A 24,200-nucleotide genomic window follows, 5' to 3' on the forward strand; every position below is an offset into this window, starting at 1 on the left:
CATTACATCAATATCGCAAATTAATTGTTTCTCAAGATATTACCTACAGTTGCTCAGAACGACATTGCTGGCATTTAAGCAAATATGTCATGCAAATGTAGCGTGTGCGCGGCTGCTAGCTGCTCCATTTTCGAAGCGATACTGTACAATTTTCTAAGCTTTACATCATACTACTTTTGATGAAAATCGTATATTTATTATACTATATAATAGGATATCAATAATAATTGGCCAAAGTAAGTTTAAATCGTATTTGTTAATATGAATCTGATGTGAATTTATTAGGGTTAGAGTATCTCAATTTTGTAAACAAATCCAACCGTGTTAGCAATTTTAAAAACAAATTTGAAATTTGTCATGCTAAAAAAATCATTCAGAAGTAAATTTATATTAGTTAGTAATATTAGTATTAATATTAAGATTTAGATTTAATTAATCTAAAGATAAGTTTGAGTTATCAAATAAATTTCTCATGTTATCTAAGGATATATTTGTTTTACCAGTTTTCACTTGGCAATTTTTATTTGACTTATAATTCGGTATTCTCGAAGTTTTATTTTTTATTACAAATTACTTTTATTACAAACGAAAATTTTCATTCCTAAATATTATGTGTAGAACACTGGAAATTTCAAGGTGTACTATTAAATTTCTTTTAGATGTCAGCTACTAAATGCAGATCGTGTGGTACAACCGAAACTGAAACAGATCCATCTCGAGGAGATACAGTCTGTGTTGGATGTGGTCTTGTAATTGCTGAAAATGCTATTGTTGGTGAAACAATATTCGAAGAGGGTGCAGGTGGAAGTATGACAGTAGCTGGACATTTTGTTTCTAATGAAAGTTCAGGTGGTGCATCAGGCTTTGGACAAAGTAAGAAAAATAGTACTGGTAACAGAATAATAAACAGATAGTTAATATTATTTTGTGTGCAGGATTCCTTAATAGTGGTAGAGAATCCAAGGAAATAACAATACAAAATGCAAGGAGAGGTATTGCACATTTGTGCAGACAACTAGAGTGAGTATGAGATTCAAATTTGAGGTATTCATAATCATACAATAAATTAACATTTTTTCTATAATTTTCAGATTAAAACCACAATTTATTGAAACCTCAGTAGGGTTCTATAAGATGGCTTTGAACCTACACTTAACTCGAGGACGTAAACAAGCTCACAATCATGCTGCTTGTGTATACATGACATGTAGGACCGAACAAACGCCTCGTAAGTACATTTTACCAATAGTTGTTGAAAGTAATTCTTCAATAATGTGTGATAATAAATATTTTCGTACTATGAATAGATATGCTCATTGACATCAGCGATGTACTACAAATCTGTGTTCATGAATTGGGAAGAACATACTTGAAGTTTATTGAGGCATTGAACATAAAAATTCCTTCCATGGGTAAGTTAATTGACCCAATAGGTGAGTTAATAATCATTCAATGTATTACTTACAGTATATTTATTTTGCTTATAAGTAATTGTAGTGTTGGGTGAAAAAAATGAAGACATTATTGAGCATTTTCAAATAATATAATTGCTCTTGATATACTTTTCGCACTTGCAGATAACTTTTATACATCTAAAAGCACTTTTTGTATAATATACATTTTAAACGTGTATATAGATCTCTACTCCAACTTTTCATTTCAAAATTTTCGGAAAAAATATTCTTTTCTAAAAAATATCGAAAGTTTTTCAAAAGTAGGCAGTTTTCAAAGTAATAAACGATTACAATATTATCAATATTAATAAATTTTACGCTTGTGAATAAAATCTAAAAAATAATACTATTACAAATAAAAGGTTAAATATATTCAAATTTATATAATAAAAAATACATAATAACGTAAAAAATCGTCGATCTATTAGTTTTCACATTTACATTTTTGGCACAAAACTTTTAAGTAGTAAAGTCATGTCCAAGTTAAACAAAAGAAAATTTGTAACTTATAAACAGCTTAACTCATTATAAAACCTGAATTTGATAATGTTTATAATACTTATTTAACGCATTAATGATGACTCACCCTACTTACTGATTGGCCAGTAAAATTTGATAAAGTTAAAAATTATTTTTTTTATGATTTTTCGTTAAGTACAGAGTAATATGATAGTAATACAAGTAATACTAATAATAAATTTTAAAGTACAATTCTAACGTGAACCTATGAAAATTTAACTTCATGCCTTACATAGTGTTGGAACTGCTATTAGAATATTATATACATGTAAAAAAGCACAGCAAGTTGTATATATAACAGTTAAATGTTACATTTCTAAGAAAAAAATAATATAAAAATTGAAAAGTAAGTCGTACTCTCAGAAATATCTTATAAAATTAAACGTATAAAATTGATTTTCTGAGTAATATATTTTTAACGTTTTTTAATATCTAAATCAGTAATTTTTATTTTATTGATTGCATTGCGTACGTTATAACTTTGTTATAAAGTAATTTATATACGAGAAAAAAATACAAATAAACATAACATCTGAATGCGTATCGTCATAAACTCATAAGATCATCGCGTAGGTTGAAATTACAGCTAGTAGAATAACAACTGTTATTATAGGCTAAATGGCCTTGTAATATTCAGTGAAATTCAAGTAATTATTGCATTAGTATATGTGTCGCTTACAACGTCGTGAAATTTTCGAAAGATCTAAAAAATTATTGAAATTCTTAAGTAACATGTAAAATCCCTGCTCTATAAGATTGCTGAGGAAATGTCACTCGAGTTCGATCAAAGTGCAGATGTTGATTTGGGCAATGACACAATAATCTGAACTTGAACCTGTCTCACCTGCCCAGGATATAATTCGATGTGGTATCTTCAACGCGCATAAATCACTTGAAAAATAGAATTTAAAAATTTCTGATCGACGCGCGTGGAAAAAAGAAGAGACTATTATCGAACTCAAGCCACGAGTTCGCTGACGAAGCTGCGTCATTCATCAGAAGGCGGCCCGTAAAATATGAGCTCGGGTATCTGTCCACCTTGAACTCCGGTGCCGTTGGTACTTTCAGAGCTGCATTGAAATTGAAAGGTGACGCTGCCGACAGTGGCCTCGGACATGCCTTCTTGACCAAAATAGCTCAATTCACCTCCATCGAGAATCGCGCTTGCGGTATAAAAGTTTTCCGGTTCGATCTGTATGGGATTTTCAAAGTAGACGTGAAACGTATTACTTGAGCCGTCGGAGAAGAATTTAGTATTATTCTCAGACAATACTCGTCCGAGTCTCTTCAGCTCGATTCGCACGTTATAATCAGCCGCGCCGGACGAACTGCCATAAAGACCAAATCCTACAACGAAGATTCGCTTATCCACACTGAACTGGATGGAGTCGCAGCGACCACGGTAGCGCCATTGATTTGACCGATAGGCGCACGATTGAAATCTATGACATACCTGCAAAGCATTAAATTTTCAAATTAAAACATGACTTTAAGTTCTACTCGGGATTGTCTATTAGATCTTACCTGAGTCTTTAACCCTTGTCGAGATTTGACAGGGAAACAGAGCTGAGGCTTTGTGCTGGCAACAAAGTAAAGAAAAATATCGATAGTTTCTGGCTGCGTAAGAATTCCGGTTTGAGCCACACTGTTGGCAAACTCTTCTAAGCTCATAGCAGGAAGACGAATCAAATTCAAAGCAGATCCTGCAATTGTAACGCAGAGCAACGTGTAAATTAAAGTTCACGCGACGCCTACTTTAAAAACGTTTCTTTGTACCGCGAAATTTTTACCTAGTAATCTCCTTTGATTACAAGGACTTGGCTCCAGATCTTGCCGGAGACATTCCGCTTGCGCCCACCGCAGAGCAGCGTTCCACAAATGAATCTCTTTGCAATTGAGAGTCTCGCGAGATAGCACCGATTCAAGTGTATGGATGTCGATTTCGACGAAGCCTTCCGATCGTAGAGCCATTTCCGCCTGTACAAGATTTATTACTTTTTAGTTGATTTACATGATTGTTTTGATTGAATTTTAAATTATCATATGAGAGATTAATTTATAACAAAGAAGATATAGAATTCGAATTAGCAATTTTATTAAAAATTAAAATTATATTCAATTAAAAATAAAATAATAACTTCACGGTTGAATTTTGCAAAAAAAATGAACATAATGTGTTATTGAACGCATTTTATAAAATAAATGATGCTTGTCCGTTCATTGATAAAGTTTCCTAGGTTTAAGAATGATACAAAAAGACGTTTCTTTAGAAAAAGTTACTGTATTTTAATATCTTTTACTTTGTAACATCTTAACAATATTTCACGTTATAATTGTATTTGCAGCATTTTGAGTAAATGAACACAGCCTTATAAATATAAATCACAAATACTTCAACTTATTTTTCAAACCAAATTGTAGTTCGACGAAATATACGTTATATACATTTCTTGGACAATGCACAATATGAAGATGTGGAATAATAAACTTATAGAATACTTAGAGCCCCTTAAATTTAACAAAGTGTTTTGTTCAGTCACAGACTTTTTGACGGGCGACCTACACGTTAAGTTTTTTTATAAAAATATTCTACGTAGATGTGTGTCAGTTGAACGATAATGTTTAGCTCTATAAATTGTGAAATCATCGTGAATTAGCTTGTGGGAACACGATTTTTCAAATTTTTATAAATCATCAATTTCAACGCTACAGCAATCATACTGATCAAAGATTTTAACGTTTACATACAATTCTCAAATGGAATATGAAGAGCGAATTGAAATAGTGCCACGAGAGTACAATTATCACTGTAGAGTTGAAAATGTCGCGAGTAAATTCTTAGTGATTGTGGTAACCGTTGAGAATTCGTGACGATCGGCAAAGCTCCTCGCAGTTGCTATCGCAGTAAGCCTCAAGATCGAAATTGTTCTCACTGTCTTTGCAATCATCCGTGAAACTATCTTTGTAAGTGATATTCTGAATGACCTCAACGTCGAGACGTCCGTCAAAAAAGTGAGGCTCGCTTCGGGTGCGACTGAGCGCGAGATGTCTTGGCGGGTTGTTAAGCTTAATGTCAAACAAGAAGCAATTGCTCTCGGACAGGCTTAGTGGATAAGAGGCGAATAGGAGCCTGCCGGAGCTGCGCAGAGTCTGAAGGTCGCTGCAGCTCGAGCCGAGCACCTCGTCGTCGATCTGCTGGCCCTGCCACCTTTGCAACTGGTTCTCGGACAACGAGTCCTCTTCAGAGTTCCAGCTCAGAGCGCGATATATACATTGATTCTCGAAGCATGCCTGACTTTGACGCTTTCCAAACGATAGTGATTTTAGAGTCGGACTTACTTGGGCGTCAATAACTTCCCAGCAGCGTTGCATCAGGTCGGGTTCTTCGAACAGTCTCGATTGACTCAACAGTAGACATGCATTTTTGGCATTCAGGCTTGTCTCTAAAAAAGTAACGCAGGCACGAGCTAAGTGCGGCACGATGTATTTCTTCGCTACGTAAAGAGTCGCCAGCACCGTGTCAGCTTCGAGCTTCACGTCATCGCAGTACATGTACCTGCACATTCCAATCAATATACCTCATTCACTTTGACATTCTTTTACATTCTCTTTGATAAATATTCATCACTAGTACAGTCTACCTTAACAAGGCCAAAAATGCAGCTGGTTCTACATCTGGTACCTCTATTTCTTTCTTATTTTCTGCTAAACCTCCATAAAACATGGCATAAAACACAGAACTGCCTGTAGCTAGGACATACTTGTGAGCAGGTATAGTTTGTGTATGTCCTGGAATCATTAAATAAGCCAATAAGTAAATTGATAGATCACTGTAGCTATGTCTCATTTTTAACTTATTGATATTCACCTGGACTTCCAACAATAAACTGAATATCAGCCATGAGAGGATTATTAAACATTGCTGCATTACGTTCCCTAATTGTGGGCTTTGTAGCCTGCCAGTTAGGATCTTGAGTACAGTCTTCCAGAGACAGTAAATTAAATGTTTGAGTTATGGGTGAGGACACCGATGATAATGGTGAGGCTGGTGTGCTAAGTGGTTGACTTATCACCCCCTCTCGTTGTAAAACAATTGAAGATATTGGACTGATAGATGGTGGGGATCCAGATATAGCACTAGGTGATTCCGCTAAAAATGTTAATAACTACTATGTTACATACATTGGTGGTCAATTTTTAGTGGCAAGTGTTGATTTTCAGATACCTCTTCAAACTATCACAGTACCATATAGTTTAGAAAAATATAAGATTTATATTTAGGATTACTCTTTTGTGTACAATTATCAATTTTGCCTTCTCCATAGTCAGTATTTTAATACTGCTCATTCGTCAGAAAAAAAGTATTCAAAAAAAAGAAAAACAATTTTGAAAGAGTCTCCTATAAAGACTGAATCAGATAAAAGGGAGAAAAAAGTCGCGACATTGCGTTAAAAAACACTTCTGTCGCTATCTCTTTCTCATTATAGGGGGTATAAGAGCAGTTTTCTTTCTTCCCCCTCCCCTTCTCTCGAGGAGGGCTGTGAACGAGAACGTGCGACGGAATAAAAAGAGAGACAAAGTAAATAGAAAGAGAGAGATGGAAAGGAGGCGCAAAGTGATTGAGCTCTGGGCGAGCAGTGAATTGCACACAAGTGGGGCCAATTACGGCAATGTAGGTTAATTCAAACGTTTATACCATCGTTGTGCGAGCGACGAGCAAGTTGGTTGCTCGTGCATTTGTCTCGTTTTCTCTCCTGCTTATCGCTCTTCTTCGTGGCCGAAGACGAGGTCGAGGGCAAATGATGGTGATACGAATCGAGGATGGGCGAGGGCGGTGGTGACGAGGAGTTACTCCTCGACATCCTCGAGTGCCTTTTCTTGCCCGTCGTGATGTAGTTGTGTCGTGATTACCCTTGGTTATTGCGCTTTATATGCTTGACTACTTGTTTCGAGCGTTCTACATTATCGCGCCAACGTTTTATTTGACGTTTTTTTAGAGCGTGACTTTTGCGTTCCTTTCTCTTGTAAATCGCGCGCGTGCTACGAGGCTGTCGTGTGTACACTGTCACTGTCGCCACTGCTGACTATCCTCACGTGCGTGTGTGCGTATGCGATGTTTCATGGACAGCGACATACATACATATACACGTAGTCATGCGCACATGTGTGCGCTTCATGAGTTCCTGGTATCTGCGCGCGCCCCCCGAGGAAAGCCAACGCTACGGAATATCGTTGTGTTTGTTTGTCTCTCCGAACTACGATGATGCAGTTTGTGCGCGCGTGCGCGATGCATTTATATACGCCCGTACCATCACTACACTCGTTGCGTATGTGTTCGTAGCGCAGCAGCACACCGATGCTCTGCGCGCCTAAAGATTTCTTTCTCGCCCCTTGCACGACGACGCGATTCCACGGTTATTCCTTCGACAATGCCTTGGTATTTCGTCGAGCTTTTTTTACAACTTTCTCAGAATAAGAGTCGTCAGCTTCGTCAACGAATTATAATGCTTCGATGCGACAGAACTAATAATCAATAAAAGCGGCTATTAATATTTAACGAAACGAAATAGACAATTAACGGTTCGGTATTGAAAAGAAGCACAAATAAGCCTTGCGGGCTTTATTGGCCAGACGTTCATGTATATTGCAGTGACTGCGTGAGCTGTTTGGGATGAACGAACTTCGCCCAGCGCGCCACCCCACTAGTGCAAGAACCCTTGACCCCGTCGCAGTTTTGCACTTGCAGCATAACGGCAAAATGCAAGATAAAGAATAGCAAAACTGGTTCTATTGTTCATCTCTCCGTAACCTCTCGAGAGCCAAAAAAAAAAGTAGTCATCCGAGCCGTCGTAGTGGAGTGAAATCTTACCGTTGACCCAGGCATTGGTTTGAGTGACGGCAATGTTGTCCTGAAAGCGCTTGACCGGCTTGGTGGCGATTTTGGAGTATAGATTTGACATGGCCATCGCCTTGGAGCCGCCGGCGTTTCCGGCAACAACAGGCGTACAGTAAGTCCTTACCGTTGCCGTCTCCGTGATTTTAGCAAAACTGACGAAAATGAATGGACAACTTTCTGTGGAAGCTCCGCCTCTGTCGCCGACTAGGCTCGTCTCGCCATTTTCAGCGTCTGTCTATGTAGCCCGCTGCTGTTGCTGCTGCTGCGGCTGCTGCTGGGTAGCCAGCCGCCGCAGAGTGCGCGCGCTGCACGGACCACCCACCGCCCCTCGCTCTCTCTCTCTCACTCTCTCCCTCTCTCTCTCTCTCTCTCTCTTACTTTGTCTAGTTCGCTCTTTCTCGTTCTTACACACGACTGTTAGCCGCTTGTCTCGCTTTGATTTTAGACATTGCTGCGTCCTTTTTGCTCGTATCTTTGGCTGTCTATTTCTAGAATCATTTATTTTTGCGAGTTAAGGCAAAGAAAGCTCAGTTGCAGAGCGTTCACCCCTTTTTCAATTTTCGCATTGAATTGATTTATCCGTATGACCGCCTTCGTCCCGAATGTTTCTTGTGAGAAAACATTGATTGGCTTTACTAGTATAAGATTGTTAGGCATGCATTCCTTTTAGATGCTTAAAAGCTCCTCTCAGTAGTTTTCTACTTTACCTAGTTACTGTTATTAGTACCAATTAACAGATTTGTATTCTTGATTGAAATATCGATTAGTGCTAAATCAATGATATAAGTATCTCCACCACTGTTTAGGTTTTACGTTCGAATTTCTTTGCTGATCTACTTTGAGCGTAATTGTGATGTTCTACCGCGTTGATGCATTGTTGTTGCTTAAATTCTTTTAATCTTTGAACACAGTTTCATAAATGTTAAAAAATATCTAAGCAATGATGAAACCATGTTTAAGTGTTAATTTTTGGTTAAATTTGAGCTCTTAAATGTTAAAAGCTCATTAAGTTTGGTTTACTCTGGAGGGCCGCACGTCCCTCTTGGTTTCTCGCACTTTTCCCTCTCATTGATGATGTGAAAGAGCCTCTCATGTGTATTTATACGCCGTCGGTCGATAGGAGACGACGGCGCGGCTTTCGCACATCGTTCGTCTAGTGTGGTATTCAGCGACAGGCATTTTGCCGAATACGTTCTATAGCGATTATTGATTAATAATCGTGAATTAATATTCAGGGAGAAAAGCACAAACGCGAGTATTTGGCTTAGATTGATAGAGAAATTAATCGAAATGTCATACCCATGTCGAATGTGAAATGGTATAGGCAAAAGCAATGGACAATTGATTGAAATACAGCCTAAGCTGATGCAAACGGAGCTTATTCATATATATACCAAGTGCCTAAGCTACGGCCATGTTCTCAGCTTAAAGTACTTTTTTAGATCTTAATCCAATTTGTGCTTTCAATGGTTTTTCCGTAACTTATTGGGTTCAACATGACACCTTCAGAGCAAATCGGCATTGATATTATTTTAACAATTTTTAATTCGACAGTTCTGACGGACGGATAAGATGTTTGTGTTAATATATTAATCGCAAAAAAAAGTATAAGTACATTTAGAAATGCAAATGACTTTGAAAAAAAAGTGTTTATGCCATTCACATGTATGAAAATCACACTGTCTAATGCATCTAGACGAACAGAAGTTTTTCCTACTTCAGTCCATTTCCAGACGCAAATCAGTTAGTAGGCGTTACAATGAATTGTAAGAAGGCTTATTATGAAAATGTCGCATTTTGCTTTCAGATCCATGTTTATATGTAATGCGTTTTGCAAGCCAACTTGAGTTTGGAGCCCAAACCAATGCCGTATCAACCACGGCTTCCCGCATCGTTCAAAGAATGAAAAAAGACAGCATACACAGCGGTCGCAGACCATCTGGCTTGTGTGGCGCAGGTATTTATTTTGCTAATATTCCTACAGCAAACGAAATATTCATATTATTCGTCACGTCGCTTGGAAAGCTTGATTTTGATAACGTTTTCGTATAGAAGCTTGCGCTAAATTAAGCTTCGCGCTCTGTGAAAAATACAGTTTAATGCCTATACGAGGGAAAGCAATTTCTTTTTCGTTCCAAGATGAATTCACGTTCACACCAAGTGGATATCACTTGTTCGCAATTTTAATATGTTAATATGTATTATTTAGCAATTCTAATGGCTGCTAGGCTGCACGAATTTAACAGATCCCCAAGCGACATCATCAAAATAGTCAAAGTCCATGAGTCGACGTTACGAAAAAGGTAGATTTTTATTTTCGAATGAAAATGTCACTAGCTTTTTAATTTTTTTTATCTTAATTTTACACATCATTTCATCAATAGGTTGATCGAGTTCGGTGACACGCCGTCGAGTCAACTAACTCTAGACGAATTCATGGCGGTCGATCTTGAGGAGGAGCAGGATCCACCAGCATTCAAAGCTGCGAGAAAAAAAGACAGAGAAAGGTTACAAAAGGTCAGTTGAAAATCTGTCGAATCAGTTGAACTTTTTAATAATGTTTTGTATGTTTAGTTGGAAAGTATGACGAACGAATTCAGTGAATTGCAGTCGGAAATCGATCGACAACTTGAAGAGCAGAAATCAATTAAAGGAAGAATACGTCATTGTAATTAGCTCTTATTTTCGAAATAAATGCAAGCTTTTTTACGACGTTAACAAATGTTTACCATTTTATAGCTAGTGCTCTTGAAGAATCAGAAGCTGAAAAATTCATTAGAGAATCCAATTTAAGCGTCATAGAGGAGTGCGTTGGCAGAGATCCTGATGATCCTGATGAATTACAAGTTCCTTCTGTGAAAGGACACGATAGTCATCTTGTCACTGGTCTAGGTAATTAATGCTTACTAAATCTATTTCGGTCAAATTTATTATTATTTTTATTTATTGAGTTCATGATAAATTCTTCGACATTGTCTTTCTTGGTCACTTCAGGGCCAGACATCAGATCTATGGGCCTCAATGCGCATTTACATAACAGAAGTAATTCTAGTATTAATGACAATGAAACTTTGTCTTTTGAAAATGTAAGTTTTTATTTGTATACAATTACCCATTAGAACTAAATGTACTCGATAGTGAAGTGGAGTATGATATTCATATCGCGCGTTTTATCTTTTAAATAAATTTATATTTTTAATTTTTCTCACCGTAAGAAAAAAATAATTGAATTTTAGAAAAATCTACATTTTGCTAGTAGTCGGCCATATGCTCAAATAGTCATTCGGGAAAAATATTTGTTGAGAATGACAAATATCCTTTTTCTGTTAATTAATCATGCATCGTCTTTATTTTTATTTATTAAATATAAAAGACATACTTTTACCCTGGTACACCAGCTTTCGGTCAGGTATATCTTCTCCTATTCCTTATGCTAATCCCTTGGTATCGTTAGTTCCATTCGCCTATACGTTATTTAGAACATCAGTCCTAATAATCATGCGGTTTCCTCAGTCTCCTCTTCCACTCGGCCTTTGTAACTATTAGCATGTTCTTCTGTAGGACTTACGCGTCTTACATTTTTCTTTAATCTCTCACACCTACGTTGATTTCGTCACTAATATGTTGTAATATGGTCAAAGTGGTAGATGTATCTGAGAAATATATTTTATAATTTTCTAATACTACAGTTGACAGGCGAAATCGATATCACTGATTTGGATGACGAAGAACTCGACAGTTATATTATGTCGGAAAAAGAAGCGAATATCAAAAGCAATCTATGGAATAAAGTCAATGAAAAATATTTGCAGGAACAAAAAGGTATGCACCAAGATAATATCTTCAAAATCTGTAAAGCGGTCAGTAAATATTTTATTTTTTACAGAAAAAGAAGAAAAGCGTCAAAAAGATATAGAAGAGGGTAAGCCCGAAAAGAAAAGGAGACGAACTACTAAGAAAAACAAAAATCAATGTCCAGCTAGTACCGCAGGTAAGTGGTTAACATACTTAAAGATTCTATATTACAAAATCATTAAAATCTTGGTTAAAAATACGAAACATGTCAATTTTATAGGCGAAGCAATAGAAAAAATGTTACAAGAGAAAAGGATATCGTCTAAAATTAATTACGAAGTATTAAAGAGTCTAAACGTTGGTATTGGTACCAATAATCAAACACAGCAAAAGAAAGCAGATGATGCATCGTTTGCTACACCAAAGCCTATAGAACCAATTAAAGAAACTGTTTCTACTCTTCCAGTGATCAATACATCGTAAGTGATTTTTTTTTATCTAATATAAAATTTACCTCCTCATTTTTTAAAGCTAAATCAACTTTTCAGACCTAGAAAAGTACCACCAAAGTTATTTGAATCAAATAGAAGAATTCCAAATTTGAATAATAAAAGAAAAGCATCTTCTTTGGATGATGAAGCTGAAGAAAATGTGGAACAGCTTGTTCATGTTCCTACGGCAATTCCAATTGACGACCACAACGATGATATGGGTTCGTTTTTTTATATTTAAAGTTATTTTATTAAATGTTATCTGAAAATTTTAAAGAAATATTTCTAATTTTGTAGACGATGCTGACGATTATTTAGACGATGAAGTAGAAGCAGAACCAGATCCATCTGAAATGTCTATGGGTCAATTACTTGGGCGTCAAGATGACGATGGTGATTATGGATATGGATACGACGATGAAGAGGATTATTAGAAAATGTATTATTTAACCGTAATCACTTACTGTTAACAAATTCTAACCCGAACATTTCAGTGAAATATGTTACACTGAAGAACAAAGACTGAAAATCCGCAATCAGAATTGCAACTATTTTAATTTATAATATTGCTTATAATATATTTCATTAATTAATTTATGCATGAAAGTTATGCTTTCTTTTAAATGTGAAGATTGAATGTAAAATATTTATATTCAGAAAAAGTAATGAGAACATATAATTTTTCCAACTAATGCAAGTATTTTTAAAATCATTTTATGTTGTTTCAATATTTATAATAATGTGTCTTATGATGATTGTTCTACACGTATTGAGTAGGAATGAATTAGTTATTAAGTTGATTTTTTAATGTAATAAACTTATTTTTTAAACGATATTTATTTTAATTCTTTGTTAAATACTTTTTTTATTTTTGTATACGGAACGCGATGTAGCGAAATTAGTATTTATTATTATAATACTTTATACAGAGTGAGATAATTGCTCAATGATCTTTTGCTGTTTTTTATTATTAAATTAAATTAAATCAAAATTTAATCTATAATTAGCAACATTATATGAAAAGACGACATTTCGACGTACCTTCCCAAAATCCTTAATTTTAATTAGAATTTTAGTAGTATTTTTAAATTCATTTTAGTGAACAATTTAATAAAAATTTATTGTAATAATTCATGCCGCAGATTGTTGCTACTGTTCTTGATTATTAATTTTATGGAGTTTTAGTGAAAATAAAAAAACACTTCATTCTAGTTTGCCCAATTTATTCATTCAAATAACAAGTTTTAGTAGCTGAATTTGAACCATTTATTATATTTTTTACATAAATAGAATAAAATTCTCAATGAAAAACATAAATGATTACAATCGCATTAAAAAATTAATTAATAAATATAGCATAAAAGAGGTGTGGTCCCAGAACTCATTCGCCAACTTTTAACGGGACAGGAAATATCTGCTTTGTTTGTCCAGTATGGAAAATTCCATAAATTTTGGACAACTTGCGAGATTTTCCAAATCGCTTCATGTAAATGGCTTAAGTTTGAAAATCGGAAAAGCTAGGATAACCATCGACCAGATTGGTCGTTGGATTCTTGGACAAGTTCGTGTACGAACTGAAGATTTTCCAATAATCATTCCAAACACGTGAAGCAGAAACTACTCTAAACAAGCTAGCAGAAATAATTTTTGAATTGCGATGTAAACCGTGAAATATTTATTTGAAATCAAGCGTTAAACTGTGATTATTAACAAAAGCGATTTCATTTATTTCCTTAATCATTTTTTTTGCTGGGCAAAACGAATAGAACAAAGTTGTGTGTGTCGCCATCTTGGAAAATTTTTTTTTTTTTTTAATACCCTCATATATTTCGAACTGAATGTGAAGAAGCCCACATAGTCGGACTGGCTGCAGTTGACCGCGCTTCTTATAGAAATTCGCGGGCAACAATGAAGGTTATCAAAAACCGTTGAAAATATAAACATCGTAAAATCGATATTAACGACAATTATATGGGGTTTGGACTTTGGAGAACTGTTCACGAATTAGGTGATATATAAGTATAAAATATTGTGCGCCTTTAAATGCCGCAATAAGATAACCCTTTTTGTGATTACCGGTCTGCTAAATAAATTTGCGCGAGTGCCAGTGGGAAAATAAAACGAATAGACTCACGTGAACGTGAAAAATATTTCTGTGAAAATTTTTTTCTCTGTAGAAAAAAAACGTTTTTTAAGTGTTTCACGACAAGAATCAAGCAGTAAGGAGAAAATACTATCGTCATTAATAAATATCCATTGGAAAAATGTCAGAAACTGAAGAGCTGGAGGTAATGGCTTTTAATTTTTTTCGCAATAATTTGTTAAAATTACTTAAAAAGGCTCGTTTTGTACTTATTGTTTGTAGCAACTGTCATTCTAACCAATTGTTCGTATATACCTATTATCGTTTCCGGGCACTTAACGGTGAACATTACATACGAACAAGTCTTAAGTTTATTCTTATTCTCCGTATCTTTCTTCGAAATGTAAAGTTGACAAATTAGAAAAGGGTGGGGGTGTGAGAGATCTCTTTTTCTAGTACGCTTCCGTTGATTTCCCGGCGCGGTGCAGTCGCAAACTCGCAAGTCGTCCATGTGACGCATACAGTTACAAATATCTAGAAAGGAATTTTCGCGTTTAGCAAGGCGTCGGACAAACAAAGAAAATTTAGTCGTTGCCCATTTGACTTTTTTTTTCGTTTTTAGTTCAATTTTTTGTTTGTGTTCCTACTACATTGTGCCTTCAAGTTAGAAAGAAACTAAAAGCAATATGGGCACGTGCATGGTGTTAAATTAGTCTGTTCGTTCATGCGCTAACCTAAAAAATCTAATATTTTATTGGATCATATTCTGTAAACTTTTACAGTTCGTGTTGTAGTTCCTACTTAAGAACTTAAGATTTGTTATAAATAAGAAATGTTTGCATTTATCATGTATTTAAAGCGAATTGCTAGAATATTGTTTCTTCTATTACTTTTAGGGTAGGTTTCGTCATAGTACTTGTTATAAATTGAGTAAAAAAATATTTTGTATATGTTAAATTAAATGATATAATTTAAACATGAACAGTACACACTCCATTATTGATTGTTTACATAGAAAAGAAAATCGTTATTATTATTTTATTATTTAAAATAAGTTTAGAGATAATTGAAGATTGTTATTGTTGTTTTGTAGAATATGGTGTTGAGTTTTCGAGTATCTGAACTGCAGATGCTCTTAGGATTCGCTGGTCGAAACAAATCTGGTAGGAAAAACGAACTCCAAACTCGTGCCTTGGAATTATTACGTCTTCGTTCACATCCTGTTGAATTAAAAATTCGGGAGCTATATAAAACAATACAGTAATTATAATTTATTATATATCTATTTTATTTCATTTTCAAGTGATCAAAATGCCACTATATCAAATTATGATCATAGGGCAGATCAACTTGCTGCTCATCAAATGTATGGCCAGACTGGCAGTGCAGCTGAGCCACAAATTGAACAAAACATGCATTCCAGAAACTATTACACAAGGTTAGTTCTCAGAGAGTTTAGGAGAAATAAAAATTTTTACCTAAAATCTCATTGTGTAGAATTAATGTGTATTATGATTCCAATTAATACGCATGTTGTGTATGAGCATATATTTATAGACATATTTTTATAATATAAATTATTAAGAGAAAATATTATTTATACTAATATTTTATGTATAGCTGAATACAATAAATTAGTTTAGTTTGAATTACAAATATAGTTGCTTTAACAAATAATATCTTATACTTAATAAACTATGGATTATGTAAAATATTTGGAAACCTAAAACTGGTATTATTCAACAGGCAAGGTCATGCTCAAGCCATGAGCCAACAACAATCGCAGCAATCAGTCTCAGCAGGTAAAGATTTACCACCTGCACATCAAGCATCCATTCCTCAATCACAAGTTGCACAAAGATCAGCATCGGTGTATCCAGCTCCAGGTTACACAAGTGTCACTCCTCAAGTAATTAGTTGAAAATAAAATAAGTTTTCTAAGTATTTAAATAAAAAATTAATGTTATTAAAATATATCTATTTCATCTACAGTCTCGATCAGCTGCTTGTCCATTTCCTACATATCCTGCTTACACACAACAAAAGATCATACCTCTAGCAACACCATTAACCCTTCAACCCAATCAGTACCCAGTTCATCCTGATGTTAAGTTCAAAAAGTTACCATTCTTTGATATGCTTGGAGAGTTGCTGAAGCCATCAAGTCTGATGCCACAAGGGACCATGAGAATTCAAGAAAATACTTTTATTTTCCATTTGACTCCACAACAAGCAACGGATATTTCTAGTTCTCGCGATTGTCGACAAGGTAGCAAAATGGATTATACTGTGCAGGTATAATTTTAATTGCCAGTATTAAACTTTACATTTGTCATTCTTTTGAAATCTTTGAAAAATATCATTTCAGGTTCAAATGCGATTTTGTTTACAAGAAACTTCGTGTGAACAAGAAGATTATTTTCCACCTAATATTAACCTCAAGGTTAATGGAAAAATGTGTCCACTGCCTGTAAGATATTAACAATATCACATTAATTCTGTTGAATCGATTATATCTCTTGAATTTTTGTTTTGATTGCTTTTAGAATCCGATTCCTACCAACAAACCTGGTGTTGAACCAAAGAGGCCACCAAGGCCAGTTAACATTAGCCCTTTAGTCAAATTGTCTCCTACAGTTGGTAACCAAGTCACAGTTTCATGGTCTGCAGATTATGGTAGAAGATATGCAGTCGCCGTTTATCTTGTCAGAAAATTATCTAGTTCAGAACTGCTTTCGAGAATGAAAAATAGAGGAGTCAAACATTCTGATTACACTAGGGGATTAAGTGAGTATATCTCTATATAATGAGAAAAATATTTGAAAATTGTCTTTGTATAAATAAACTTATTTAATTCCAGTCAAAGAAAAACTAAATGAAGATGCTGATAGTGAAATTGCAACTACGTCGTTGAGAGTGTCGTTGGCATGTCCACTAGGAAAAATGCGTATGAGCACACCATGTAGAGCTTCTACATGTTCTCATTTACAATGTTTTGACGCATCATTGTTTTTGCAAATGAATGAAAGAAAGCCAACATGGAACTGTCCAGTTTGTGACAAAGCAGCATTATATGATAATTTAACTATCGACGGTTACTTCCAAGAGGTTTTAAACTCCAATAAGTTATTACCAGATGTCAATGAAATACAATTATTACAAGATGGCTCGTGGGAAAATTTAGTTCTAAAGAAAGAGAAAGATAAGGACAAAAGCGACAAATTAGAAGTTAGTCCTTCACGGTCAAAACAAGATGCGGATGTTACTGTTGATCTTGGTATGAAACGATTTTCAAAGTTTTTTTTGCATAGAAAAAGTATGCTTTCAGTATATAAATATTTGATTATAATATTTTCTTTGACTATTTTAGATGAAAGTAATTCATTTCACACTTCTTCCACGCCATCTGCGCCGAAAGAGAAAAAGCGTGCCCTCGTTATTGACTTGATATCAGACAGCAGTGATGAAGATATTGAATCGCCTATTCATAGTTCTAGTAAAAAGCCAGCTCTTTCTACTTCATTAAAGCCACAAGCTAGTGCTATAAGCAGTACGAGCGATTCTCCAGAACTAATGATTATTGATTTAGATTAACTCTTGGATTAGTTTTTTTAAGTCGAATTTAATTTATATATAGTCGAATCATCTATTGTGCGCAGTGGAATATAATAAAAAAGTGCATAATACGATGCATATGTGTGTACAGTTGATGTAATGTACGTTTACGGCACAGAGCCGTTGTAGTAGTCCATTGCCAATGACACTAGTTTAAATATTTTACCCGTTCCTAAAGTGTTTTTTTTTTCTTCGATGCAGTCAATGATGAGAGATTAACAATCGTCGACTTATTTTCATACTGCTTAAAAATAAAATGACGAAATGTAAACCTTTTTATATTTATAAGTACAAAAAATCTATTATTTTAAATCGAAAAAATGACATTGGACAAAAACGAATGAATACACACGTTGGAGTAAATTCAAATAATTTATTGTTTATCAATATTTTGTTCAATAAGAAGATTGCATACACGAAATGGAACAATAAATTCGTTTTTGTGCGTCAAAATTCACGATGTTGAGTCGATTATTTTTTTAATCGTCGTTGAAAAAAGGCTGGGGTGGAAGCATGTAGTTACCCCTTCGAAAAGGGATACTTGACAATTGCCGATCTAGAGGCTCGCGGGTGTCGTAGAGACTTGGAGCTTGGCAAATAATTCCTGCAGTTCCTACAATACACGCCAGCGTGAAAACCCACAGAAAGAACCGATCCAATACCATCGCTACAAATTTCCAATCTTCGATGATCTGAAATTATAAAATAGAATTTTATTTTCATACATTATTCGGTTTTAAGACAAAATATAATTGAATCTTGTGATTCCTTCGGGTAAACAAAGCTTTTATATTTTTTTCTCTGTAAATAAAAAGTCTCTTTCAAGTAAATTATTGTTTTCTCTTTTTGAAAATGTATCCGCAAAAATTGCAGCTCTTGTAAAACTGACTGGACTTTATGGTTGATAAATCAAGATAAATATCTGAATAATTGAAAAAAAAGGAGTGAAAAAATTTGCCGTTGGAAGTAGATTGACGTGTTTACTTTGTAAGATATAAGCAGTAGTTGATGTATACATTTAATTGAGTACCTCGTTATCTTTGTCCGCATCTTTGATATGTTGAGCAATGAATCGGACTCCTTCTAGAGCTGTGATAATTTCGGGCGACAGATTTCTTGGCCACATATTCTCGCTGTCGGTCACTGCGCTCGAACATTTCATGCAATTGCAAACAAAATCGATAAATCGCGTCAGATAAGCGATGATCGAGCGTGCTTTTCTCGTCGACCATATTCAAGTTTCAACGAGTGGCACGCGGCAGTTGCAGTCAAATAGAACATAGTGAAGCTCACCGGAGGCGTACGGAGTGTGGCGGGAGTCCTCGTCGCGCATGTTTTTGTAGGCATTCGTGACGCTCTCGAAGCCATTTGGGCTCTCCTTCGACTCGGACGGGTAGTCGCTTATGCTGTCGCGGAAACTGCGGCAAGTCGAATGTGGGAGAAAACAATTCAGCCGGAGACAAGGTAGTAACGAGTAGCGCGTGCAGTGCGGCGAGAGAGTCGACTTGTCAATCGAGCGAATCGCCAGCGCCCAGTGTCGGCCCGAAGCGCACGCTCTTTTCTTACCTAAAGTCCATTTCGTTGGTGTAGCCACTGTCCAAGTAAGTGTCGTCGTATTCGGGCGTGGCGTACGGGGTTCGACGCATCATCAGCATCTTCGGCATCCAGTGCAAAAAGATGGATTTGACCCAGGGCGACATGTTGTGCGTTGACGGGGATCTGGAACACGAGCAAAGCGTTAACGGAGAGCGTGGAAGAAGCGCGAGCGAGAGATCGCGCCGCTCCTCACCGGAAGTAGACGTTGAGCACGCAGACGGTGATCCATATGGAAAGCGTGACGAGGAGCATGGTAAACAAAAGGTATTTGCCGAGGAGCGGCACGGCAAGCGAAGTCGGCGGGATGATCTCTGCCAATAGCAAGAAAAACACAGTCAGCGACAGAAGAATCGAGGAACACAGTGAGACCTGGCAACACACAGAGAGAACACGAGGAACGTTCGATTGTCCTAGCATGGATAGCACGGATCCGATGGTTCTGGGGTGGATTACCTTTTCGCCCGAGTCGCTCGGCAGGTAGAACACCAAAACCGTTAGGAAAGTAATACCAACGCAAGGTATTATCAGATTGACCGTATAAAACAGCGTCTTCCTCCTCATTTTAATATTAAACGTAATATCTGCAAGCGAAAGAAACGCAATGAGAGAGTCGATGAGGTCGGCTGGATCGATCCTCATTACCGGAATAAGGTTCCTTGCAGCAAGGATAATATTCTTCGTTCCTGGACGCAGGCACCTCCAGTATGTCCCACTCGACGGACAAGTAGAACTCGCTCAAATCAATTCCCCTGGCGACTAAATTGCTCCCCTGCTGTTGGTCCATGTGTTTCAAATCCACCTGCGAGCATCGAGGACAGCCTTGACGTTCGTCTCGCGTCGAGCTTCACCGGGGACAACTGACCTGTGCGCCGTTGTAGGTCCACGAGCCGAACTTCATGTTGCAAGACTGCTCGTCGAACGGGAAATATTCGACGTTGATCTCGCACGAGGACTTGTAGATTGCCGGCGGCGTCCAGAATACCTCGCCCGTGTACTTGAGCGTGGCCTTGGTCATCAGCGTCACCTCGTAGTTGCCGTCCCAGCTGCATCGCCGGAAACAGAAACAGCTTCGCTCATCGGGCCTCGGACGCCGCGTCGGGCAACACTCACTTGTTGTACATGACGATGTCGGGCAACCATATGTTTTCCGAGGGCACGTACAGCATCTCGACACCGCCGTACTCCTCCGGCTCCCAGCGCAGCTTGTAATCGAACCATTTCTGCGCGGCGCGCCATCGTTATTACTTGAATTTCGGCCGGGTTCTCGGCCGGGTTCTCGGCCGGGTTCTCGGCCGGCTCGAGTCCGCGGCGCGAGTCCACGGCGAATAAGCGCGCAAGTCGCCGGACGCGCGTCTCGGACGGGCAGAACCTGTTCGCGCGCGCCCTGCATCATTCAAAAACGAGGCCGAAAAAATACGCGCGCACCTGCGAACATGCAATTTTAACGACGGGAGCAGAGCGCGTCTTCGCTCGCGGCAATAACTTTCGCGCGTTTTGCGTCGAGCGTGACGTAAATATTGATTGTCCGCTGAACGATCGACGCGTCAGCGCGGCGGCTTACCTGCTCCACCCAAACGTTCGTTGTCATAACTTGGTTCTTCAGATTCTGGAAAAATGGAAAAATAACACGGCCAAGTGAGCGGTGCCTTTCCGGTTGACGCGTCGCTATCGATGTATGTACATATCTATTATATTTGTGCGCATATATATACATCGATAGCAATGAGAGAGCGAGCTTGGCCAATTACCATTTCAATTAGCTGAGATAATTTGAGATTCAGCCATACCGTGAGCGTTTCGGTATTGTTAACCACCGGCCGGATGAGCCTATTGTAATTGGACAATAAATCATCGTACAGCCGCTTCGCATCGGGATTCGCCTCGAAGCTTTTTATCTCCGGGTGAAAACCTGCCGATGGAACCAGCAGAGGGATGTCAATGTTACGCGTGCTTTTCATTACTACGCATTACGAATAATCGCTTCGCGTAAATCTTCCCGATCTGACCATTAATAAAATATTTCCAAAATAAATGTCCAACTTGAAACGTCGCGCGGACAATGAGCGCGTTCAAGTTGGCGCGTTTGACCGAGCAATTGAATCAATGAATATTACCAAATTAGCGCGTCAATTATCCGATTAATGATTTATTCGCTCGACGTGATTCTCGACTCCTGCAATTACAACGCCAAGGCAAGCGAGATTAGAGCACGCGTAATGATCGCCTTCGGGCGAATTCCGCGTGGGAATCGAAAAATACGGAGAGCGCAAGTCTGCGCAGACCCACCCAGCGCGAAAAAGGGCAAACACAGCAAACCGCTTAACCCGCTTTGCGGATATGGGCGTAGCGCAAACGCCACTGGCGCGAACGCGCACACACTTGACTTTTGCAATATTCACCGCAAAATTTGCATTTCGCGCAGCGCGAGGCATGTCCCACACGGTAAAGTACTCGCGCGTCCGCTCGAAAAACTCGTGAACACGAGCGAGCACGGGGATAGGCGTCGATCGCGAGCATCGAAGACTGGGGAAGCTGCGCGTTCGAAGCGGTTTTCGCAATATCGCGAGACTCACCGTCGACAAACGAGCCGAGAAGCGAGAGGAGGAGGAGCGCGAGGTCGCAGCGCATCCTCCTTGAAACTGCCGTTGCACTAGCAGCCGATGGATATCAGTTGGCGTCCACTCTTCTCAGCATCCCTGTACACTGATTTCTCTCTCTCTCTCTCTCTATCTCTGTCGCGCTCTCTGTGTCTATTCGTCAGCACCTCTCGGAGTCTCGGCACACGATCGATGCGCGACGCCAGCGCTACTGCCGCAAGCTCCACCCTACTGGTTAGCGTTAGCCCCACGACAGGCTGCAAGCATTGGACGTGCGAGGGCGCTCTCGCGATTGTTTCTGCGCCAAAACTGGCCTTTCGTATTCGATCTCGCTCGCAAAGCTCCACGGTTTCGTTGACTTTAAGCGTTGTGACGCGTTCTAAGTCTATGGAAAAGTTGGATTTCCTTGGCAACAATGTCAGCTACGGAAGCTCGCGGATTCCAAAGCTGTCGAAGAAGAAAAGAGACTATCTTATCATACGTTGGATTGCGAGACAGCGTTCTGGACATTGGCGTGCTGCGGAGAAAAATTGATCGGTCCGCAGCTCGACGACGAATTCGTACGGATATCCAGGCTTCCCGGTGGAGGAAAGAAGGCTTATCGACATTAATTATCAACAATCGGCCGATTTATCGTGGCTTTTAGGCGTAATTTAAGTGTAGCCGAGCAGTGGGGTATCGAGAAGAGCCCGGCGCGCGCATTACCGTAGTCGCAGTTGGCTGTGCTTTATGCTAATACGAGGAGTCGTCGGTGGCTCGCGTGCCAGCAGTCGCATTAGCGGCGCTCGCGCCGCGGCGACAAGTAATCGAAGCGCGTCCCACTGTTGGCAGTCGGAATTGCCGAGCTCCTTCCTCGCTCGGCCTTTCCCCGCGCGTTTCAAAAGAAGTCGAGGGCTGCGCCAGTCGAGTGTGCCTTTGCCCTCTCTCTCTCTCTCTCTCTCTCTCTCTCTCTCTCTCTCTCTCTCTCTCTCTCTCTCTCTCTCTCTCTCTCTCTCTCTCGTATTCCCTTTGTCCGAGCGAGAGAGCGAAGCGCCAAGCCCGATGGCACTAGACGCCAAGGGAAAGTGCGGATGGAGAGCGTCGACGCGAGCTCCAATTTGCAACGGAAGCGCGTACGCGTGGCGCGCGTGGCTCCCCGATGCCGTGCCTCGACAGCGCCTCGGCTCCGCCTGGGCCGCTCGGCCGGCCGTCGGCGAGGCGCGCGCGCAACGAGCCGAAACGGCGCCTGCTCGCGCGACGGGAGAAGGGCAGGAGAGTTAGGAGCAGTCGCAAACAAGCGCGACCCCCGTCGTTCGCTCTTCCGCTTGTTTCGCGCGGGAGGCACGGAAGAGCTTTTCATCTCCAAAGGCCGACAACGAGGACGGACCGATGCGCCGGCGTTGCGCGTACGCTTCCTCGGCCGTACGCAGCCGCTGCCGACGAATTGCTCCGGCGGTCGTAAGTAAACGAAGCCGACCGGTCTCCGCACCTGGGCAGGCCATTAATGGCGGGGCTCGCTCGACTGATCGATGTCCCTCGGCGCTGCGTTATTTACGCGCGCGCCCGGCCCCCTCTCGATCGCTTTGATTTTTCAGGCACTCCGCGCGGCGACGCGCCGTGGCCTGCGGACTTCTCGTCCGCATCGATCTCATTTCCGTGCTCCATCAAAGGGAAATTGCTACTTCATCAGCCGGTGCCCGCAGTACAAAGATTAATGTCGGAGAGCTGCGCCTCCCGCCTTCGCTCGCCAATCCCACGTCAGCTGCAAACTCCCGGCCTCGTTGGCCATTGTCAACTCGCGCGCCGATCGAGTTTTCCCGAGAATAATTAGCGCTACGCGGCTGGGCCGAGGGGCACCGGCGCGGAAGGCATTTCGAAATGGCCATCGCGAGCGGCTCCTCGCCCTCTCTCGGCCGCCGCCTTTGACGTTGGTCGCGCGCATCGAGGCTCTCCGGGCTCTGATCTTCGGAGGAGATTAGTCATTTAAAGCTGGCTCTCTCGCTCGACGCTCTTCTGCTCGCGCGCCGCGCTTGCCGGGTTAATTACTTGGGCGCGCGAGCTCGGCGCTGGCGCAGCGCGCGGGCTTTGCCCCCCTATTACCTCGACTAGCCGCGACTACATAATACAGAGCTGCGGCCGATCTTTGATAATCTGCTCGATGAATCCGCTATAAAC

At 39.3% G+C, this 24,200-nt stretch overlaps 4 protein-coding genes across 6 annotated transcripts; 2 read left to right on the forward strand and 2 right to left on the reverse strand.

The window, feature by feature from the left end:
- Positions 1-104: 104 nt before the first annotated feature.
- Positions 105-12,928, forward strand: LOC131670528 (transcription factor IIIB 90 kDa subunit). The gene is made up of 16 exons (XM_058946197.1): positions 105-236; positions 660-873; positions 936-1,020; positions 1,092-1,228; positions 1,308-1,412; positions 9,677-9,826; positions 10,079-10,172; positions 10,254-10,386; positions 10,444-10,537; positions 10,609-10,761; positions 10,864-10,955; positions 11,559-11,691; positions 11,756-11,860; positions 11,945-12,143; positions 12,213-12,376; positions 12,453-12,928. Exons 2-16 carry the CDS (start codon positions 660-662, stop codon positions 12,587-12,589), a joined length of 1,995 nt encoding a protein of 664 aa, XP_058802180.1. The 5' UTR covers positions 105-236; the 3' UTR covers positions 12,590-12,928.
- On the reverse strand, positions 1,098-8,118 carry LOC131670529 (BTB/POZ domain-containing protein 6-B). Of its 2 annotated transcripts, none has more exons than XM_058946199.1 (7): positions 7,843-8,118; positions 5,842-6,123; positions 5,615-5,762; positions 5,313-5,529; positions 3,764-3,950; positions 3,498-3,676; positions 1,098-3,426 (listed from the first exon to the last, which is right to left on the reverse strand). In XM_058946199.1, the coding sequence occupies exons 1-7, from the start codon at positions 7,937-7,939 to the stop codon at positions 2,962-2,964; spliced, it is 1,575 nt and encodes a 524-aa protein (XP_058802182.1). In that variant the 5' UTR covers positions 7,940-8,118; the 3' UTR covers positions 1,098-2,961. The 2 variants fall into 2 exon arrangements, with proteins under 2 accessions (XP_058802182.1, XP_058802181.1); XM_058946198.1 differs by lacking the exon at positions 7,843-8,118 and adding an exon at positions 6,670-7,799.
- A 1,075-nt stretch (positions 12,929-14,003) lies between the features above and the next one.
- On the forward strand, positions 14,004-17,832 carry LOC131670533 (E3 SUMO-protein ligase PIAS3). Of its 2 annotated transcripts, none has more exons than XM_058946205.1 (9): positions 14,004-14,443; positions 15,332-15,498; positions 15,578-15,676; positions 15,985-16,147; positions 16,231-16,533; positions 16,607-16,708; positions 16,785-17,025; positions 17,099-17,515; positions 17,609-17,832. In XM_058946205.1, exons 1-9 carry the CDS (start codon positions 14,420-14,422, stop codon positions 17,830-17,832), a joined length of 1,740 nt encoding a protein of 579 aa, XP_058802188.1. In that variant the 5' UTR covers positions 14,004-14,419. The 2 variants fall into 2 exon arrangements, with proteins under 2 accessions (XP_058802188.1, XP_058802189.1); XM_058946206.1 differs by lacking the exon at positions 14,004-14,443 and adding an exon at positions 14,729-15,135.
- Positions 17,833-18,332: 500 nt separating this feature from the next.
- On the reverse strand, positions 18,333-22,239 carry LOC131670534 (acetylcholine receptor subunit beta-like 2). The gene is made up of 12 exons (XM_058946207.1): positions 22,023-22,239; positions 21,198-21,358; positions 21,011-21,055; positions 20,560-20,669; positions 20,312-20,492; positions 20,092-20,248; positions 19,903-20,030; positions 19,643-19,818; positions 19,420-19,572; positions 19,147-19,271; positions 18,884-18,996; positions 18,333-18,545 (listed from the first exon to the last, which is right to left on the reverse strand). Exons 1-12 carry the CDS (start codon positions 22,075-22,077, stop codon positions 18,333-18,335), a joined length of 1,617 nt encoding a protein of 538 aa, XP_058802190.1. The 5' UTR covers positions 22,078-22,239.
- Between the last annotated feature and the right edge of the window lie 1,961 nt (positions 22,240-24,200).

This window comes from Phymastichus coffea, unplaced genomic scaffold (genome assembly GCF_024137745.1).
Source record: "Phymastichus coffea isolate CEN01 unplaced genomic scaffold, Cenicafe_Pcof_1.1 PCOF00111, whole genome shotgun sequence".
In the NCBI taxonomy this organism is placed as follows: Eukaryota; Metazoa; Arthropoda; class Insecta; order Hymenoptera; family Eulophidae; genus Phymastichus; species Phymastichus coffea.

Coding starts and splice junctions, on each gene's coding strand:
- LOC131670528 (XM_058946197.1), top strand. CDS start 660: ATGTCAGCTACTAAATGCAGATCGTGTGGTACAACCGAAACTGAAACA. Junction 1,413..9,676: donor CATAAAAATTCCTTCCATGG/GTAAGTTAATTG, acceptor TTTTGCTTTCAG/ATCCATGTTTATATGTAATG. Junction 11,861..11,944: donor ATGTCCAGCTAGTACCGCAG/GTAAGTGGTTAA, acceptor TCAATTTTATAG/GCGAAGCAATAGAAAAAATG.
- LOC131670529 (XM_058946198.1), bottom strand. CDS start 6,835: ATGTCGAGGAGTAACTCCTCGTCACCACCGCCCTCGCCCATCCTCGAT. Junction 3,951..5,312: donor GGGAAGTTATTGACGCCCAA/GTAAGTCCGACT, acceptor AATCTTGTACAG/GCGGAAATGGCTCTACGATC. Junction 3,427..3,497: donor GACAAGGGTTAAAGACTCAG/GTAAGATCTAAT, acceptor AATGCTTTGCAG/GTATGTCATAGATTTCAATC.
- LOC131670533 (XM_058946205.1), top strand. CDS start 14,420: ATGTCAGAAACTGAAGAGCTGGAG. Junction 14,444..15,331: donor CAGAAACTGAAGAGCTGGAG/GTAATGGCTTTT, acceptor GTTGTTTTGTAG/AATATGGTGTTGAGTTTTCG. Junction 16,534..16,606: donor AAATGGATTATACTGTGCAG/GTATAATTTTAA, acceptor ATATCATTTCAG/GTTCAAATGCGATTTTGTTT.
- LOC131670534 (XM_058946207.1), bottom strand. CDS start 22,077: ATGCGCTGCGACCTCGCGCTCCTCCTCCTCTCGCTTCTCGGCTCGTTT. Junction 20,670..21,010: donor CGAACGTTTGGGTGGAGCAG/GTAAGCCGCCGC, acceptor CGCGCCGCGCAG/AAATGGTTCGATTACAAGCT. Junction 20,493..20,559: donor GACATCGTCATGTACAACAA/GTGAGTGTTGCC, acceptor CCGGCGATGCAG/CTGGGACGGCAACTACGAGG.